This window comes from Eptatretus burgeri, chromosome 1, assembly GCF_056783735.1.
Source record: "Eptatretus burgeri isolate ZD-2024b chromosome 1, Ebu_testis_v1, whole genome shotgun sequence".
In the NCBI taxonomy this organism is placed as follows: Eukaryota; Metazoa; Chordata; class Myxini; order Myxiniformes; family Myxinidae; genus Eptatretus; species Eptatretus burgeri.
This window is the reverse complement of record NC_140961.1, coordinates 24473236-24494651: the sequence shown is the minus strand read 5'-3', so window position 1 is coordinate 24494651 and position 21416 is coordinate 24473236. Positions and strand designations below refer to the sequence as shown.

At 42.9% G+C, this 21416-nt stretch overlaps 2 protein-coding genes across 11 annotated transcripts in view; one reads left to right on the top strand and one right to left on the bottom strand.

Moving 5' to 3' along the window:
* GID8 (GID complex subunit 8 homolog) overlaps positions 1-1677 on the top strand; it is a 52028-nt gene extending 50351 nt beyond the window's left edge. For 8 of the 9 annotated variants that reach the window (XM_085876544.1, XM_085871612.1, XM_085877251.1 and 5 more), the window contains exon 5: positions 630-1677. In XM_085876544.1, the coding sequence (XP_085732670.1) occupies positions 630-803 (174 nt within the window). In that variant the 3' untranslated portion in view covers positions 804-1677. Of the gene's footprint in view, positions 1-561 lie in introns of all 9 variants that reach the window. The other variant, XM_085872689.1, reaches the window with a different exon arrangement.
* Positions 1-21416, bottom strand: part of CAD (carbamoyl-phosphate synthetase 2, aspartate transcarbamylase, and dihydroorotase) — a 246727-nt gene that overhangs the window by 49494 nt on the left and 175817 nt on the right. The window contains exons 40-43 of one of the 2 annotated variants that reach the window (XM_085877653.1): positions 19482-19637; positions 17071-17172; positions 11383-11477; positions 2728-2976 (exon numbers count right to left, since the gene is read on the bottom strand). In XM_085877653.1, the coding sequence (XP_085733779.1) occupies positions 2874-2976; positions 11383-11477; positions 17071-17172; positions 19482-19637 (456 nt within the window). In that variant the 3' untranslated portion in view covers positions 2728-2873. Of the gene's footprint in view, positions 1-2727; positions 2977-11382; positions 11478-17070; positions 17173-19481; positions 19638-21416 lie in introns of those variants that run through there. The other variant, XM_085870414.1, reaches the window with a different exon arrangement.

The window sequence follows — 21416 nt, the reverse complement described above, 5'->3', positions numbered from 1 at the left end:
ACACACACACACACACACACACACACACACACACACACTGCTGGAATTATAGATAGATTTATTTTTTGTCTGTGTGCCACATACCCTGCTAGTTCACAAATCCATTGATAGTATAATGACCATACAGGTTAATCTTTACTATATATGAACCACTAATCGACATTGTTTGTACCACATATGGATGTGAATTTATTGCGCGACTTATTAGCTTTGGACATTCCTAAACACATTTATTGTAATGGTCGCACTGGTTTTGTTTTTCGTTAGCAATGGTGGATCAAATCTGTTTACGTATTCTCTTGAATTGTATAATTGCAGGTTTCACTTTGGTTACACCAGGACCGTGGAAGCGTTTTCTAGTGGTCATTTCATTTCTAGAACTGCTTTAAATAACCCACAAGTTGTTGTTTTCCCTTTGTATGACCTTTTGAGAACGATGCATTCGTCGTCGGTGAAGTAAATGATCTTTATCAGTTTCACTGCAAGCCCAGAGGGCCAATTAATGTGGCCAATTCATATTTTGAAAACTTATCTTGGAATGTTCATCTCCTTGATAATTAGGGATTGATGGAACCTTGGACCCATGAGCCTGCACAAGCTTCAGCCGGTGTGGCACATGTCTTCGGCAGGTTTGGGGTGAGGTGAACACGGCTGTGCTGGACTGTGACAACCACGATTCGACACCCAAACTGGCCAAACTTCTGAAACACTTGCTGTGGGCTCAGGGTGAACTCGATCAGAAGAAAGCCAAGTATCCCCGTATGGCAGACCTCGGCAAAGGCACGCTCGAGGACTTCAAGTGAATCGTCTTGATCATCTTAGCCGGGTTGCATTACATAGCCACGGTGACGTGCATGCTAGTATCGTCACGCCTTGGGTCTGTTGACGTGCAGGAACACACGCGCCATTGGGCCAAGCTGGGGTGGAGTTGGGAGCACGGTGTATAAACGTGTGCACAATCCTTTGTTTTTGTTTTTTTACATTTCACTTAGAGTAAAATAATTGGCATTGCTTTGTATTGACGAAATTAGTATTTGGATTTCAATCAAGTTGTGTTTTTCATTGGGCAATGGAAGTGAGCTGGAACCAGTGAAGTGCCCCTCTCCATTCCCCCTTCACTTAACCTTTTATGTTAACAGGGTCAATGCAAGCGGCTTCTGACTGTTTGAAGTTAAACACGTGAGTAGAAGATGTTGTTGGAAATGGTTCAAAGAAAAAAATTCCAATATAAAGTTTCCTTAAAAAAATTTTTTTTTTTATTTGCAGTATCAATTATACAAAGTGTGCATTGCCTTTGAATACAAAATACATTTCAAAAGAAAAAGTTGAGCCACAGGTGGGCAGAGCACATGATAAGGTAAAGCAAGATTTTTGTCTCAGGTTGAAGATCGAAACAAAAGAAACATTTTGAACATATTCATAATGCCAGTGAGATTCACAACCATCGAGATTGCTGCACATCGATACATTGGGTGGTTGAGGGTAAAAAAACAAAAACAAAACAATCAAGTGAAAGGGTTGTAATAGGCAGTAAATTCTGCTTTCCAGCCATTCAAGCAATTGCAAACTATTCAGATTATTTCACCACTTCCAAGATGCCGAAGTAAAAACGGCCTTGCTGGCTTGTGCCGAGTTTCTGCAACATACAACTTGGATGCTATTAAAATGTTTAACAAACCTTGGTGGGACCTTCTCTGTTTGACAAAGCACTGATTCATTGACATTATCAAATTGAAAGTATAAAAAAGGGGAAAAAAAAAATTGCTGAAGCATACACTGCTTCATGGTTAAGGCTTAGCAATCATTTTCAACAACAAATTCATTTTAAGTTCAGGGGTTGGGGAAGGGGGAGTAGGGGGTTGAGTAGGGGTTGGGGGAGTAGGGGTTGGGGGAGTAGGGGGTTGGGGGGAGTAGGGGTTGGGGGGAGTAGGGGGTTAGGGGGAGTAGGGGGTTGGGGGGAGTAGGGGGTTAGGGGGAGTAGGGGTTGGGGGTTAGGGGGAGTAGGGGTTGGGGGTTAGGGGAGTAGGGGTTGGGGGTTAGGGGGAAGTAGGGGTTGGGGGTTAGGGGAAGTAGGGGTTGGGGTTAGGGGGAGTAGGGGTTGGGGGTTAGGGGGAAGTAGGGGGTTGGGGGTTAGGGGGAGTAGGGGTTGGGGGTTAGGGGGAAGTAGGGGTTGGGGGTTAGGGGGAAGTAGGGGTTGGGGGTTAGGGGGAGTAGGGGTAGGGGTTGGGGGTTAGGGGGAGTAGGGGTTGGGGGTTAGGGGAAGTAGGGGTTGGGGGTTAGGGGGAAGTAGGGGTTGGGGGTTAGGGGGAAGTAGGGGTTGGGGGTTAGGGGGAGTTGGGGGTTAGGGGAAGTAGGGGGTTGGGGAAGGGGGAGTTGGGGGTTAGGGGGAAGTAGGGGGTTGGGGAAGGGGGAGTAGGGGGTTGGGGAAGGGGGAGTAGGGGGTTGGGGGAAGGGGGAGTAGGGGTTGGGGAAGGGGGAGTAGGGGTTGGGGAAGGGGGGAGTTGGGGTGAGGGGGGAAGTAGGGGGTAGGTAGGGGTGGGGTTGGAGGGAGGGGTTGGAGGGAGGAGGGGATTGGAGGGAGGAGGGGATTGGAGTGGGGAGGGGTAGGAGGGGATTTGAGTGGGGGAGGGGTAGGAGGGGGAGGGGATTGGAGTGGGGGAGGGGATTGGAGTGGGGGAGGGGGTAGGGGATTGGAGTGGGGGAGGGGTAGGAGGGGAGGGGATTGGAGTGGGGGAGGGGGTAGGGGATTGGAGTGGGGGAGGGGTAGGAGGGGGAGGGGATTGGAGTGGGGAGGGGGTAGGGGATTGGAGTGGGGGAGGGGGGGATAGAGGGTTGAAAGAGGTGGCTGTTTTCCAGTTTTGAAGGTGGAGATGCTACATCTTGCCCAGAACAGCAGCAAGGACAGCCATGCGTACAAACATGCCATTCTCTGCTTGACGGAAATATGCTGCTCGAGGGTCAGAATCCACTTCAGCACTGGAAAATATTTTCGGCGTGGAGAGAGGAGTTGGCGATGACAGATTGGGAAAAGAGTTTTAGCCATATCTCAATCCAACATTGCTGGAGTAAAAAATGTATAAAAACTGCAGTCCCAACTCAATACCTTGCTTTCAACAAACCTTTGATTCAAGAAAAAGCAAATTACCACACATTGTTGTTGCAGAGTGCAAGGGCCAAGTTAAAAGATGGTTGACAAAAATGTATGGACTGTGACAAAAATTACTTAAATAATATTAACTCGCAGAAGCCCATGGGAAAGGTACAAGAAAAAAAAAAGAAGCCTTTTAAAAAAAAAATTGTGCTTGTTGAAAGAGCTCAAAAAATGGGACGTTATATGTTTAACAGCAAAAAATGTTTTTGTGGGAACAATCAAGGCAGTGGTCTGTTGACAACACACCGCCTGGGTTCAATTTTTTTTTTTTGTCTCATTTAATAAATTACAATTTTCCTGTAGGTTTGGATCATGTTTTACTTCTTTTTTTTCCTCCAAGGAGTGTTGCCGTGTTTCAAGTTCAGACAGACAGCATTAGCCAATGTATGTTGCTGGTCAATTCCATCGTAATAAATTTTGGCCTTGTTTTGATATGGTGCACAGTGATACATTAACAAAGAAAAGAATGAATCTTTAAGGTGCTTATATCCCTCCTTATAAATGAAATCAAGATTAGACAAACAATACATTCAGAATTGAACGAGAGCAGTTGAGGTTCGGCAACAGAATTACATAGTCGAGGATTTATTTCCTCTAAAATTACAAAGCGATTCCTCTGAAATTAGTCACATTTATGAATCGATACATACATATACAAAAAAATACGAATATACATACATATTGTTACGGATCTGGAAACCATTTGCATTCAACATACAGATGTCCCAAAAGTCAGTTATGTCGTAAAGTATGTGTGTAGTCAGATCCCCTTCCTTTTGTCTAGTGGGAGAATCAAAGGCGTGCGTTGCGATTTCTTTTTAGTTAGGTTATCAAATCTTTACATCCAACGAACCCTCCAACAAGCCATCTAATAAACCATCCCATCTGCATGACCCCTTCAGCCCATCACGCTCCATCACCACCCGCTGGCTGCTCATACCTTGACTTGCCAAGAGGGGGTCTCGCGGTTCCGGTTTCTCGGCTCCTACGAACGTTGTAACTCCTTCACAACAACCTTTGCAACATTGATACTGTTACTCGTCAAGTATGAACCCACGTGGAAGAGTGGCTGAGGTTTCCCAGCAGGGGCCATTGCAGCGTTGATACTGTTACTTGTCAAGTACGAAGCCACGTGGAGGAGTAACTGGGGTCTCCTGGCAGGGGCCGAGGCCCTGCCCCGGAAAGGTGGGCCGGAGAACCCTGTCCAATCAAATGCGGACAGCGAGGTGTGTTCGCCAAGGGCCCCTCCCTGTAGAGAGAGGCCAATAAATCTCCGAGACTCTGTTAAAAAAAAAGGGTCCGGTTGAGTTTGCTTTTACGGTGGCTGCTACGAGGAGTTTTAAGGAAGGACAGAGCGACCCTGACCTCCCTCCGTGGACCCTGATTGTTTACCACCCAAGCTCCGCCACGAACCACGAGTCCCTACGTGCGACTGGGGACCGGACCAACGACCTTTGTTGGGCGCCTTATCATGGAGCACGCCCTTCCTCCGACGGTCAGGTACACCACCAAACTCTGAGCCCCAGCTTGTCTCCTCAGCTGCAAGGGTCCAATAAGGAACTCTGGGTTTCTTTTCATTTTGTGTGTGTGTCTGCTTGTGGGCCCGTCTTGTAAGTAGAACTGAATAAGTGTTTTTGGATCATTGTAAATACTTCTTGCATATTCGCGTTAAGTCTTGCTTTGTGTCTTCATTTACTGTAAATAAAACTTGTTAGAAATGCTCCCAGTTCATTTCCGTCCCTTCTTGAATTGGTCCAGCATGGTTCGGATCTGAGTTTTGGCGGGGTTTTATCCCCGATAATCCGTTCATTCCAGCCGGCACGGCTTTGGCAGTTTCCGCTCGGCTGCACCCGAACCGGAGTTGGTAGTTGGAACCCTACCACAGTCGGTAGAGTGACCCGGTTCGAGCTAGACGTGCCGAGGGCGTGGTTTTCCCGGGAGTCGAAATCGCATAGTTAATTAGGTAAATTGGTTATAGACAAATAGATCCTATGCTATGCGGTTGAAATATTGGCGACCACGGTCGGTTAAACGACCCGCCGGCTCGTGGAGTTATCTGAGCGACGGCCTACAATTCTGGGGAGTTTGGGAGACGACGCAAGCTTTCCCCACTGAGTGGTCGTTCTCGCCACCGACCCCCAACTATATATATATATATATATATATATATATATATATATATATATATATATATATATATATATATATATATATATATATATATATATATATATATATATATATATATATATATATATATATATATATATATATATATATATATATATATATATATATATATATATATATATATATATATATATATATATATATATATATATATATATATATATATATATATATATATATATATTGTTGTTGTTCGGGGGGCAAGGAACGACCGCTAGATGGAGCAGTTGGGCCGTCTCCCCTCCGAACACCCAGAATTGAAGGTCGTCACTCTGGATAACTCCGAAGTCGACGGGTCGCTTAATGGACCGTGGACCCCAATATTTCAACCGCGTGGTTAGGGTCTTTTTGTCTGATTCCAATTTACCTAATTAGCGACGCGGTCTCGCTATCAACTCGGATCCAGTGTAACCGAGCGGGAATTACCAAAGCCGCGCCGGTCCAAATAACAATTTACGGCACAATCGGACTCCCTAATCCTTAAGCCCGAACCATACTGGGTCAATGAAAGAAAACACAGACAACAAACTGGAACATTTAACAGTTAGTTATTTACAATAGGCAATAGGGAGGGAAACAGAGCAGACTTAACCACGAATATAAATGCAGGCAAATGTACAATGGCAATCACTTAACAGTTTTACTTACAGACTGGCCACAGACATACACACCCAAAAAGAAATGGAGCCGGCTGGCCTTTATTTGGACCCTCCAGCCATGGAAGATAGGCAAGCTGGGGGTCAAAGTCTGATCGGGTACCTGGCCGCTTCGTGCTGTTTTACCGACTCGCACTCATGGAGCTCGGAGTCCATGGACGGGAACGGGGATCCCAGCTCGAGCGCTCCAACGCAACACACCACGGTGGGACTCGAACCCACGAACCAGAATCCGACGAGCGCAGCCAGGATCTTACGAACGACCCGGTCAGCCATGAACGATGACCGACGACCAGGAGAGCCCAGCAGCCCAGAAGCAAGGAACGACCTCCAAGGAACCAAGGAACAACGAACCTCGGATACAGCTCGCGATCCTTCTTATCCCTCCACCGTGCGGGGTGGAGGGATCCGCTCTCAGTAACTCGCCTCCGGATTGGATGGGGCGTTTTCAGGTGTTGTGGTGGCCAGCTGCGATTGGAGGAGGGGGGGGCGTGTCGACGTCTCAGTGCTCCTCCCCTGAGAGAGGCTCTTTTGTTGTCTTCCCCAGTGTCAAGAGGGGAGACATTCTTCTTTGATGGGGCAGAGTCAGAGCTGAGGCGATCTCACCCCTGATTGGACAGGAGGAACATTCCATCTTGCTGGGGCGGAGTTGGCTCTGAGGCGAGGGGCTCTGCCCACGTCCATAGCCTTGAACACGTGCGTTATGGCGCCGTGGTGTGAAGTGAAGGTTGGGCGGATGGAGCGCTTGTTCGCCCGCAGAGTGGGAGGAGGAGTGGTGTGAGGGGGTAGATTTAAAGATGTAAAAAACCTGACTATAAAAGAAACCCGCAGCACACACATGAAATTAACCCATTAGACATTGGGGAGAGATTCTAACTATCCACATATACTTAACGAGATAACTGAACTATTGGACTGCTGTATGTGTGAATGCGAATGGTTTCCAGATATATATATATATATATATATATATATATATATATATATATATATATATATATATATATATATATATATATATATATATATATACTGGCTAAACAGAGGAATGGATGTGGACTGCACTACATCTAAAAGTTTTTCATAATTCAGTCATTACAGGATGAAGGCAGTAACAGAATTACGGAACTGTCGCGGGATTACATCTTGAAATTTACCTGGAAATGTGCTGTTCTTGTGGTCAGGATAATGTTAAATAAATACCTGAGAACTTTAAGAGTTGCTGACTCTTGAGTAAAACTTAAGTGGTCAATCAGGCCTCATTGAAGAAAGCTGTCATGAAATTACCTATTTGGGATTCTTTAATCTTCACTCACTCATTTTAACTGATTCTTTTTTTCTTTTCACAGGCGGTCCTACCTATTTCAAGCGGTGATGTCATGAAACAATTTAGTTTTTATGTTTGAGATATTTGATTATGCATAACTTTCACCACATAATCTGCCTTTCACACACTTGGTAATGGAAATACAACTGGGCAATATTTGGACAGTAATTGCCAATCAACCTTTGTCGAATGTCGATCTTTGTTGTCCAAATGGTGCAAATAACATGTAATTTACATTTCAAAAAGTACCTCAATTGCCCCACACATTTAATAATATATGCAAGTCATCTATGGCTAACGGTGTCCACTACAATGGCATAGGCACTGGTTAAAATTTGAGTTTGAGAGGGAAGGTTTTTCTGGAACGTTTGTTCATTTGTGGTTCTGGAAGCATCTGGATGATGTCTGACTTATCAAGTGTCAATTTCATCAACTTCAGGCCACAATCATTTGACAGTAATCTTGTCATCCCAGACTTTAGTTGCCATCACTTGGCATTATTCTTAAGCCTGATGTTGGCTTAGTGGTTAGGGTGGTGGCTTGGGATCCTCGGGGTCCTGAGTTCGAGACCCGCTGGCCACTGAATTAACATCAGGGGGGTTGACTCAGCCTGTCATCCTTCTGAGGTCAGCGAAATGAGCACCAGTATACTGGTAATTATCCCTGCGTGTCAAAGGCGACTAAAGGGTTGGCATCAGGAAGGGCATCCAGCCGTAATAACATTGCCACAAGAAAAGGGTGCCATGATTGGAGCCCGGAAAAAGCTGAACCCTGCTCAGGGAAAAAGGTTTTAAAATGGTGTGATTATGACTTGGCATTATTCTTGTTCGCATATTTGACCAAGACCCATTTCCAATTGAGCTCTTTCACAGAATTTTGTATGATCCCACCCTATCCTCTTCCCAGTTATTATTACTGTCTTGCTGGGCCTTTCAAGGATCATGCCAAATACTGCCCTCTATTGGTCCACTAATTGGCGACCACAATCGGTTTGCAACAAAGGTTGACCTCTTGTGTCTCATTCATGAATCAAGCCTTAAACCGCTGAATCCTCAGAGCTCCAGAAAACACTTGTCACTCTGTTATGCAATTCCCTTGTCGAATGTAATTCCATTCCCATGCTTTCTCAAAAATGTGCAGACTTTTCGGAACTTTTTGTTTGAAGATATTGTTAATGGAATTTTAATCAGAGAATTTACAGTTACAAATTATTCTGAGAAATAAGCTCGTAATGTAATTACCAGTAAAAATGGGTAGATTTTGTAATAGTTTCCTGTATTTAACAGATTGCATTGATGATAGAACTTTGTGTATTTTGTCATTGAGGTACACGAGTATGATGAATCGATAAATTAGAAGGAAATATCCATACTTGTTCACAAGATACACTCCAAAAACTAACTAACATACCCATCAGAGATGTGGAATCCCCCACCATTGAATAATGTCATTTTTCAAGATGGCTGCCTGGCGGCCATATTTGATGTTCGACATGGCCGAAATTCAATAGCACCCTACTTCATTCCGTTACCTACATTTCCAGCAAGTTTCATCAGAAAAGAAAAAAAATTAGAGCCTATATCACGATAACATCGTTTTTGTCAACATGGCTGCCTGGTGGCCATATTGGATGTCCGAGCGGGCCGAAACCATGTTGGAAAAAGTTCCCCAGGGGTGAGGAACGTAGTAACCAAAAATAATTGAAATCAGATAAGCGTTTTTCCATTTATTACAAAAAACTTTTTTCAAGATGGCCGCCCCAGTCGGCCATCTTGGATCCGGCCATGCCCAAAATCAAGAGGGTTCTTCCTTTTCAGGTGGTACATGTGTGACTCAAATTTCAAATCGATATGGCGAACAGTTTATGAGTTATCGCACTCACAGCTATAAATGTTGACGCCCAGCCAGCCGGACGGACGGTCGACCCGGGTGACAACAATATCCCCCTTCTGCCACGTGGCGGGGGATAAAAAAAAGTTATTTCAAAAAAACAGAAAAATGCCTTCCTTCAAACTGCTCCTACATGGAAACCGACAGACAAATTTGCAAATGGTTTTCGCTTTTCATATCCTGCATAATATGCTCTCACTTAAACGATATTTAATGAAGACATAACAAAATTCAAATTTTGCAAAAATCAACATCTTATATGGAATCGACCGAGACAAAGGGATGGGAGGGGGTTAAAAAAACCAAAAAAAAAAACCTGGGAATACTCCCTGTATTATATACTTCCTGTATATAATACAAAATGGATTGCAGAGTTTGAGAGTTCATATAGATTCATCATCTATCCAATCACCAAGTGTTGTATATGTTTTGTGCCAGAAATCACAGGCATCAAGATTGTTGTGGTCATAAAATGTACCAACAATGAACCATTTTACATGAAAACGTGTTTTTTTAATTTATTTTTTTTCCCAAAAATATTTGGCTTGCAGGATAGTTTAGAAGCACACTAAGCTTTTAGTTTGTCAATCTCAGATTGATTCCCATCAACTAGAAAATGCCACCCTGGTGATTTGCAGATAGAGAGCTGCATCAATGAATACAGTCAACCCCCGCTTCATCGCGGTTCACCTATCGCGCCCCCGGTTCATCACGGGTTTTCTCTTGGAACGTAACTAATTTTTTCTGTGGATTCCCCCGGTACATCGCGGTAATAATATATAAAATATAAATTATTTAAGCAATAAATTATAACGTGTGGTGCTCGACCAGTCACACAACGCACGAGACAAAGCTTCGCTTGTGAACTTCGAATATGTTCTACGTTTTTTCTCCAAGCCCCACGATGCGCCCAAACGCCCTGCACCTTCTAAGGATTCTGGCAAGGAACCGAAGCGCCAGAGGAAGGTCCTGGGACGCTTCAGGAGAAGGTTAAGGTAAAGGTGCTTGATATATGCTTCGGGAAGGAAAAAGGTTTGCCTCCGTTGGACGAGCACTGCTCATACCCAGCACCTCAAAACCGACCAGACCAGACTAGTCGATCTTCGACACCTCAAACCCAATCACTGCCAAACCGACCAGACCCGACTAGTCGATCTCCGGCACCTCAAACCCAATCACTCCCAAACCGACCAAACCAGACGAGTCGATTTTTTGGGGAGGCGTCCATTCATCGCGGATTTTCACTTAGCCCGGGGAGGTTTGGAACGTAACCCCCGCGAGAAATGGGGGATTACTTATACATCTTTGGGGGAAGGTGGGGCAAGCCGTCTGATCTGCTAGCATTCCCTGGTGGATATTAAAGACACCACGGTATTTTGAAAGAAGTAGGCCATCACATGGTGTTACCCTGATGAGATAGTCATTTCCTGCCATAATCGACAGAGGACAGCTGCTACGCAGCAGCGTAGCGACGTCCCCAGAAATGCAAATCCACAGCAAGGTGCCTCATGTACGCACATCATGTAAATCGAAGATCAATGTAAGTAAGTGCTTTTCAAAACCACAGCTTGTACTTCGCAAAATGCAAATTATATCAGTACGTTTGTACCCTTCAAATCACCATCTCACACAACCTTTCTTTGGAACAGGAGATAGTTTCCGCAAGTCAAAAGAAGCCTTAATCTTGAACATTTTAATGAGGCTTTTCATAGCTTATCACGGTTTAGGGTGAAGTTTTCAACATTCAGTTTATCAACAGGACAAAAGTCATGAAGTTAAAAGTGCACGCCTGTGTGACCGCTCTCCATCACTGATAATTTTCAATCCAAAAATCTTGATTTTATTTTTCTTTAACAATCAACCGTATTTCTGACTACCTAACGATTTTGAGTGTCAAATGTACATTTGTACATTTACACAATACAACTCAATTAGAAGGAGGCAGCTAAAAAGGATTGTAGACATGCCCCTTCCTTGCTCGAGGTTCAGCATTTGAAGGATAGAGCATGGACAAACCCCATCGGTTGGCACCCACGGGGAGAAGGAAATTTATTTATTGCCCCACTGAGCTCAGAGAGAAAAGCGACGTCATAAAGACGGCGTCACCATACCAGTAAATGGCTTGGCATTAAAGATTATTTTATGCATTCAACTGCTGTCAAAGGTACCTGATCTCGATGAGTCTTGGCAAGGGGTGCATCACGACCATCTTTTCCTTGGCTCGAGTCATGATATGAGGGGTGAGCACAAACTGCCCAAAGCACTGGATGATACAATAATAGACAGATTTTGAAACAAAAGCATTCCAGCTGAATGGTAATACATTCAATAAAGAAAAGAATGAATCTTAAAAAAGGGGCCTCTAAATAAACCTCTTTACAATTTAAATCAAGAATGGACTTACAATACATTCAGAATTGAATGAGAGCAGTTGAGGTGCGGTTACAGAATTACATCACAAAGTCAGGGATTTATTTCCTATGAAATTATAAAGTGATTTCTCTGAAATATAAAGCATTGTGAACAAAGTCACATTTATGAGTTAGCATATACATTGCTAAACATAGGAAGTGATGTGTTCTGCACTAGATTTAAAACTTTATTCACAATTCCAAAACCAAAAATATTCAATTAAAAAAAAAACAACAGAAAAAACTAGAGGGGGAGCACTCGGTAGAGTGCAAAACCTCCGCCGCCAATACTGCTGGGTCACTTCAGTGAACCTGATATCCTATTCATTGTTGGTCAAAACAGATCAGACTCTACGGAACCATGATTGAATAAACTAAACTAGATCGACGCGCATGTGGAAATGCCAAAAAAAAAAAAAAAAAAAAAAATCGAATTTTTTTTTTTTTAAAGTTGCAGATATTTTTTTTCTTCTAAAAATTTTTTTGGGGGTTGGAAATCACTTAAAACATGTAGAAATGCAAAAAAAAAGAATTCAAATATTTTTTAAATAAAATCGAATTTTTTTTTTTTAAAGTTGCAAAATTTTCTAGGTTTTTTTTTTTGGACCAAGTCCAAAATCTAATGGCATGTTCTTGGACCAGACCTAACCCCCCCACCAAGTTTCGTCGAAATCCGTTCAGGAGTTTTTCCGTAATACTGTTCACAAACAAACAAGCAGACAGGGGTGAAAACAGTAACCTCCATCCATCTTCGATGGCGGAGGTTAAAAACTTTTGTGGACAATGATAAGAGATCAAATCAAACACCACACTGGAATTACAACACCAGTATTTGATCAAATCTTTTGTCGTTAAATCTTACTGGAAGAATCATAACTTTGATCAATTTATTTTGTGGTTGAGCTTGCATTGTATTTTAAACACTGACAAAGCTTTCATATTTCACCACTTACAAAGCTTTCATCCACAGCCTCATGGAGGACTGCTCCCCCCCTTTGGGGTGGTGCCCCTGCCTCACACCTACCTTGACCATGCTGTGGAAACCAAGGCATATCGGACCATTGGTATCTCCCACGATGAAGCTGAGTCTTTAGGTCTCTCACTCTCACCAAAGGCAGCTCGATGGTCTTTGTCTTTTACCATCTCCTCTCCGGCCTTGTCCCCCCTGCCCTGTCTGTGCTTTGTTCCCCCTATATTTCCACAGGGCACTCAATGTCCACCAAAAAAACCCCCTTTTGGTGAAACTGACAAAATCAAGAATTACTGCTCACCTTCACTCTTTTTTCCCGCCTTTGGAACAAACTCCCACACACTCTTCAATCCCACTCCTCCCTCCAAGTTTTCAAAACAGCTGTTCACCACCATCTCATATCTTCCCCCATCCAAAATCTTGATATTTTCTACCCCCGTCAATCCACCCCAAAACCCACTTCCTTCAAATTGCCCGTTTTCCTTCCTGAAAGTCCCTGTCATACCATCTCATTTACCCCGTGTACCCTGCCCCATCCCTCGACCTTCCACAGATGATCTATTGTCTGTTCCCCACTATTTTGTGCTTCCCTCTCCCGCCCCTCTTGTGTCCTGTCTTGTTATATATTTCTGTGTATTAGCGCTACACAAGCCTCACCATGGTATGGAAAAATAAAAATAAAAAAACTATTTTATTTTGTATCGCAGAGGTCAGACGACACTTTTACAATTCAAAAAAATCAAAAGAAAGTTGGAAATTGTTTGTTTTATTTTTTGCTATGAACATCCAACAGTAAAATTCCAAGGGTTTTATTTCAATTGCAACTCTCCCAATCTATTCAATGGGTTATTTTATTGTCTAAAAACGTTGTCAACAGATATTTACCTTTTTGTGGCCCAGAGTACTCTTGTAGCAACATGCTTAGTTATTTTGTTGTTGTTTAATGGCAATACACAAAGCCGAGGATTGAACGTAAATACAAGGAAGTTCGATGCAAGAAGAGGCATCGGAGACCCATCATTCCCACAAATTTCCGCCAATATTCATGCAACCCTCCATCCTCAATGTTTCCAGGTATCTATCCAACTGCAATTTAAAACCCCTTCCACCATTTCAGCTGCCACCACTGGTTCAGGGAGACCCTCTGAGTGAAAGACCTCTGCCTTAATGTCGGCTCAACTCTCTTGTTCACTTTCAAACTATGCCCCCTTGGTCTATCGCTGCCGATAACTTTCATTATCTTAAACATCTCTATGGGATCCCCACCTAATCGCCTTTGTTGGAATGAAATAAGGTAGACTCTCCTTCAGCCATTCCTCATTGCTAAATCTAGCTAGCCCAGGAATCGATCTAATCACTCTGCGCTGGACCATTTTCATGGCAGCTATGTCCCTTCTCAAAAGTGGTGACCAAAATGAACAATATTCCAGGTGAGACCTCTTATGAATACAACCTAGCATTACAACATCTACTCAATGAGAATCCTTCTTTGCCACCTTCGATCCTTCAAAAACAAAGATCCTGCCCCGAACACAAAAAATAAAATTAGTGTGGCTTTAATAAGAAGTTATTTTTAAGTTCGAGAAAGATTAACCTGGTGTTGGCTAAGCGGTTAGGGTGGTGGCTTGGGATCCTTTGGTCCTGAGTTTAAGCCCCGTTGGCTGCTGAATTAACACCAGGGGATTTGACTGAGCCTGTCATCCTAACCAAGGTCGACGAAATGAGTAGCAGTGTAGCAGCCAAATGGCTGCACACGAAGGGAAAGGGTGTTGACGGATTTATTAAATCTGGTATTGGTGTGGCGCAGGCATGAATGGCCTCCTCCTGTGCATAATTTCCTTGTAATTATGTTGTTTGAGAATTCTGCCTGAGATCCAATTACCTCCACCAACAAAGGTGGATGGAGGTTATGTTTTCACCCTGCCTGTTGGGGAAATAACTGTCAGTCCCCCACGGGGCTATTTTTTTTCATTGTAATCATAAAAATTAGGCTGTCAGAAAGAGTTCAAATCAGATTAAAAAATAATCTGGCCCGTTGGTCCATTCAACCAAATTTTCATGGGTCTTCAAGGCCTTGTTGCATACCTGCCTGCCTGCTGTACAGCTTGATCATTAGGTTAGCTTGCCTTTCACCAAACCCAGATGCGCTTGGGCCATGATGGAGAATATACATTCATTATTATTCTTGCCAAATGATACTACTATTATTATTGTTAATATTATTTGTCTTCATTATTAACCTCCGCCATCTTCGAAGATGGATGGAGGTTACTGTTTTCACCCCTTTCTGTTTGTTTGTTTGTTTGTGATCAGTATTACGGAAAAACTCCTCGACGGATTTCGACGAAACTTGGTGGGGGGGGGGGGTTAGGTATGGTCCAAGGATCATGCCATTAAATTTTGGACTTGGTCCCCCCCCCTAAGAAATTTTTTTTTTTTTTGCATTTCTACATGTTTTATGTGATTTCCACCCCTCCCCCAATTTTTTTTTTTGCATTTTTACATGTTTTAAGTGATTTCCAACCCCCCCCCCAAAAAAATTGTTAGAGAATTTTTTTTGCATTTCTACGTTTTAAGTGATTTCCGACCCCCCAAATTGTTAACTCCCACCCTAAAAAAATTGTTAGAGAAATTTTTTTTTTTGCATTTTTACATGTTTTAAGTGATTTCCCCCCCCCCCAACAATTGTCACCCCCTCCCAAAAATTTTTTTTTTTTTTTGCATTTCTACATGTTTTAAGTGATTTCCACCCCCCCCCAAAAAAAATTGTTGGAGAAAAAAAATTTTTGCAACTTTTTTTTCAACAAAATTTTGATTTCTTTTTTTTGCATTTCTACATATTTTAAGTGATTTCCACCCCCCCCCCCCAAAAAAAAAATTGTTGGAGAAAAGAACTATAACTCTCAGCACTGTTGACATATTTAATGAATAAGATATAAGGTTCACTTGAGTGACTCAGCAGTATTGGCGGCGGAGGTTTTGCACTCTCCCGAGTGCTCCCCCTCTAGTTAACCTCCGCCATCTTCGAAGATGGATGTAGATGGAGGTTACTGTTTTCACCCCTTTCTGCTTGTTTGTTTGTTTGTTTATTTGTGAACAGTATTACGGAAAAACTCCTTGACGGATTTCGACGAAACTTGGTGGGGGGGGGTTAGGTATGGTCCAAGGATCATGCCATTACATTTTGGACTTGGTCCCCCCCCCCAAAAAAAAATTGTTAGAGAAATTATTTTTTTTTTTTGCATTTCTACATGTTTTAAATGATTTCCAACCCCCCCCAAAAATTGTTACCCCCCCCCGCAAATTGTTAGAGAATTTTTTTTTTGCATTTCTACATGTTTTAAGTGATTTCCAACCCCCCCAAAAAAATTGAGAAAAAAATTTTTGCAACTTTTTTCAACAAAATTTCGATTTCTTTTTTTTGCATTTCTACATGTTTTAAGTGATTTCCAACCCCCCTCCCCCCCCCCAAAAAAAAATGTTGGAGAAAAGAACTATAACTGTCAGCACTGTTGACATATTTAATGAATAAGATATAAGGTTCACTTGAGTGACCCAGCAGTATTGGCGGCGGAGGTTTTGCACTCTCCCGAGTGCTCCCCCTCGAGTTAATATATGTTTTGTTACAATGTTAACATTATTTTTGTTATTTATTTTGTACATGGAATGCCATGCCGCATTAGGACCGATGAAGCTGCGCTATACACATTAACATGATGTGCGCTTAAAACATGAGAAATCTTCCCGGTTCTTTGTAGTTATAGTTCGCTTAATCAACGCAGGAAATCATGATGGTCATTTTGGTGCATCACTTTCCACATCAGAACACTTCAGTCGCTGTGTGTGTGCAAGTGTGTGTGTGCGAGTGTGCGAGTGTGCGAGTGTGCGAGTGTGCGAGTGTGCGAGTGTGCGAGTGGGAGAGTGGGAGAGTGGGAGAGTGGGAGAGTGGGAGAGTGGGAGAGTGGGAGAGTGGGAGAGTGGGAGAGTGGGAGAGTGGGAGAGTGGGAGAGTGGGAGAGTGGGAGAGTGGGAGAGTGGGAGAGTGGGAGAGTGGGAGAGTGGGAGAGTGGGAGAGTGGGAGAGTGGGAGAGTGGGAGAGTGGGAGAGTGGGAGAGTGGGAGAGTGGGAGAGAGGGAGAGAGGGAGAGAGGGAGAGAGGGAGAGAGGAGAGAGAGAGAGAGAGAGAGAGAGAGAGAGAGAGAGAGAGAGAGAGAGAGAGAGAGAGAGAGAGGGAGAGAGAGAGAGAGAGAGAGAGAGAGACAGAGAGATATCCACTAAGAGCCTTAGATCATGTAAAGAAAAGAAAAAAAACCCCTCAAGGTGAAATTTTGACATTTACACACTTTTATACCAAGTCATGAATTGGGAGTTCTTAAAAGAAAAACATTCACATTTACAAATAGGATATCCAGGGAGAAGAAAATTCTTTTTTAAGATATTTAAAAAAACAACAACAAGGTTAAACGAAACATCAGACCTTTTTGTAATCTTGTTCCTTCAAGAAACGCTCTTTCTGGATTCTTGTCACGTAAAGGACATCCGTGTCCGGCAATGCCTCTTCGATGCTGTTAAACTCTTCCTGAAAAATACACACACAAACACGCACGCACACTACAGATTTGAATCTTCATCTGATCACAAATCATCACAAAGGCTTAACTTCATACAGAGTACAAGATTCCTGGTATATGATCAAACAAATTGTAACCATTTTTTTTTTTATAACTATTCGAAGAAAAATGATAACTGGGTTTGGTTCGACAGCATTTCCATCTCTGCATGAGTTTTCATTTCTACTGTGGCATTTTGGCTTGCCCTCAAGGCTTCACTGCTCATGCCCTCAAGGCTTCCCCGCAGCATCAACTAGCAATTTCCATGCTGTGGTTTTTGAGGTTTTCGACAGTTGTTTTGTTTTTTTCCTCGACAAGAGCGAGACTTATGGAAGAGCAATGTCAAAATGACAGTGGGAGAAAAATCAAGGGAATGAACAAACAGAAAAGAGGAAGGGAGGAAACACTGAAATGAGAAAGTAAGATGATTGGGTTAGGAAAGGTTAATGGGGTTAATTAAGATCATGGGTCAGATTTGGGGATGATGACATGTTGGTGCATTGCTTGCTTGAAGCCCTGGAAGGAAGACCGAGACAGAACAGCCCCTGGAAGGTGGTTTCATAGCTAGGAGAAGTGAGGAATAAGGGTGTCGAGTTGTGCAGTCAGCCTGGTTTTTGGAAGTTTTAAAATTAGGAGGGGGTTACTGGAGATATGGGAGGACTGAGAGCATCAGAGGACAGAGAGAGCAATGTTGGAGAGTAGATGGTAGGAAACATACCATCGACCTACCTGCAATGGGAGAAAAACAAACCCTGTGCTTTAGCCTCATCAGCAATACCATGACTACTACTTTGCATGCCCTGAAATGGGGCATACTGACCCCCCTTTGGAGGGGGGGGGAGGGGTTGGCTTTTGCACTTTGTTTGCTTGGGACAGGGTTAGGGCAAGAATTTGGAATTTTTTGGGCCAGGGTGCCAGCGATAGCTCTTTCAGTCTGTCCTACTCTTCGCGAACGACACCATGGGATCTTTAACGTCCGCCAACTCATCACGGGAGATTCCAAGATCGAAATTTGCTTTGCCATTTTAATCACCATCGGCACTCTCATGGCTTCCCTGGTAATATCTATGTGGCATCATCACCGTAGCATTTCTCCAATCAGCCTTGCGTTGATCATGGTCAAGCCTCCCTTGAAGTTATTTTCCTGCCTCTCGTTTCCCATATCTCCCTGCTCAAAGCATCCTTCCATCAAGCCCCATTCCGTTCATTGCATTCTCTTTTTAACCCTTCTCACCCACTTCATATTATGCCTCATCAGTCTTTTGCTACCCAAAACTCTCTAATGGGTCTCAACTGTAATTTTTTTGATGACTATGGAGGTTTACTTTCCTGGGGTATTTAATATAAAGCTTTCCTTGTTGCAATTTTGACATAAAGCCATGTACCAGATTTATGAAGCACGATGGGAGAGCAACGCTTCTTTGTTCGTTCTAATTTTTGTTTGAAACTTTGTGACGTGGAAAAGTTGCGATTCAACTGAAACAAAAGCTTTCCAACTGACAACTCTCTTCTGTATTATAAGCGCATGTCGTAAGAACATAGGTCAAGTACTTAACACAATCATTCCCAACCTTCTCGGAGCTTATGCTGAATAAGAATTGTGACAAAGGGGCCACATCCACACATAATGTGCAACATTTGTCCGACATTGTGGCAGGACTACCTCGAGTGACATAAACTTCACTTTTATATTTTTAAACCAGTTAATCAAGAAGCTCGACAAGACTATTAAACGAGAGTCGAGTCAATGGCATGCCATTGCAAATCACCATGCTTCCCACCAAAAGCGAAGTTGAAAGATGGCAAAAAGTTTCACCAGGAATGACCTAATATTAAAAAAGAGAAAGTTGGGATTTTTGGGGGGTATTTGACCCATTACCCCACCCGCAGGGGCGGGGCCAAAGTGATACTGCCGTCACACCTTCTTGCCATGTGGTGATCATAACTACCAAGTTTGGTGAATTTCTGCACAACCGTTTAAGAGCTTGCGTGACAGACGGACAGACAGACAGGAGCCGATTTACAATATCCCTCATAATTTTCAAAAACAGTATGCGGAGAATGATACGATCACAAATGTCCTGGTTTAGAAATAGAACCAAAAAAAAAAAAACCGATTACATTTCACCAATGATATCCATCAACGACAAATCTATTTTCTCATCTCACGGCTCTCGAGATTCTCAAACTGTCGGTCACAAAGTGTTCCCACTTCCCAATGTTTGCAAACACACGAGAAGTAATGATTTTCAAAGCACTTTGTAAGTTGATGTCTCACCTGATGGATACCTTTGCTGGCGATGAATTGTACAATTTTGGTTGGCATGCGGAGGCTTTCTGGCGATACGTAGCGGAGGTTTACACGGTACAATGTCAGGAGACACGAGAGGGAGTGCACCGTGCGTCCATGTTTCAGGTCTCCGACCATGGTAATCTGTAGCGATGCAGGAAATGTATTACAAAAGGACCAACACCTGTTCACCATCATCGCTCAGATTATGCTGCAAACAGAACGTGACCAACAACAAAAAAGAACAAACATTTAAACACAAAAAATTCTCAACATTCAGATTGCTATCGTGGTTATGGAAGCAAAATGGAGTTGAAGGGAAACAATGCGGTCTTACCTTTCTCACTCATATTGAATGGCAGGTGAATAATTTAGTGTACAAAGACGGGGAGGCTGTCGTAAGGTATTTTAACCGTGCTTCGAAGGGACGTCTTTACAAGAAATTCCGCAAATTTGGAAATGAGAAATGGGTTTTTATTATTCGGGGTAGTGCGGATGAATAGTAAAAAAATAAAAAAAAACACACCCCATTCTCCAACAACATTAAACTCCTCGGAGACCGCTTCAAGCCGAGAGTACGAAAGAGACGTTGACCCAAGAAGAGCAGAATTCAATGTGGGTGATGCAATTCTGATCGAAAGATAGAATCTCGTTATGGAAAACGATTACACTGGAAGATGAACGATCGGTTGTCTCGTAGAAAGCTGTTGGCCAAACTAATTGTGAGATTAGCAGTGAGTAGTCAGAAAATTGGTATCTTGGAAAATGTGGATTGTGCGTGAACCATGGGGTGACCCCTGGATACGAGTTCAGACTTCGCCCTTCAGTTCCAATCACTTGGTGCAAACAGACCATTATAGGCTGGCAGGAAAACCTAGAGGTATGCACACTCATCTCTGTGACCGTCTCACCCTGGATCGAAACTCGGCCCAGCTATAGTGGTTAGGTAGCTTAGTGAAATCATCGTAACATGCCGGCCAAAAGTGTCATTTTTGCTTTTTTTCACTGAAGCATCGCATGGAACCATGTTGTCGGAAAATCCATAGCTGCAAAAAAAATATTTGAAAGTATGACGTCAATATGACATCATTTTCACGAATGCATTTAATAAAGCGTATAGTTAAGTTCAAAGATCGTTATACAGATGAGAAATGTGGTATTTCATCACTGGAAATTCCCACTGGATCATACCTTCAGGAAATATACGCCTGCGGCGAAGAAAATGTACGTAGAACGTCAAGATGACGTCATAACCACATCATCCTGATGTTATTTTCACAGATTCATATGCAAGAGCTGAAAATCTCAAAGACAACTCCAACAAATGAAGCAGTTTTGTTTTTGTTGCTCAAACTAAATGTTCAGCTGCTGTCGGATTGTTACGGAATCACCGTAATCAACATATCCGCTCTCTTTCCCCATCCGCACCAAGCATCCAGCCTTAATCCAATCCAAGTTGTGTGTAGGACTGTTATGATCCTGGTGAACAGTACCACTTTGACTTTTGGTTCATAAGGATCACATTTCAGGACAATGAACAAATGTAATAAAATTAATGCTATATGCTGGCCATTTTGGAGTTCACCATGTGGATTGCTTCCCTATTTGTCAAAATGGAATATCAAGCTCACTATCAACACGTGCTATGACGACAACTTTTTCAGAAGTGCCCATACGTGTCTGTGCTGGGGCCATTTAAAAAAACACGAGAAATTGGCTTCGCACAAACCTGTCTCCATACCCCCGTCGGCAAAAATGGAATACAATCCGTCAAATTAAGAACGGAGCTTGCGGTCATGGATTTTCTTGCTCTCAGAACTCCAATCAACCATTATGCAAAAAAAAAAAAAAATTACACTTTTGGCTGGCGTATAGCAATCCTTTCATTTTTATGTGTTGTCACCTCGTTATGGATGGTCACCC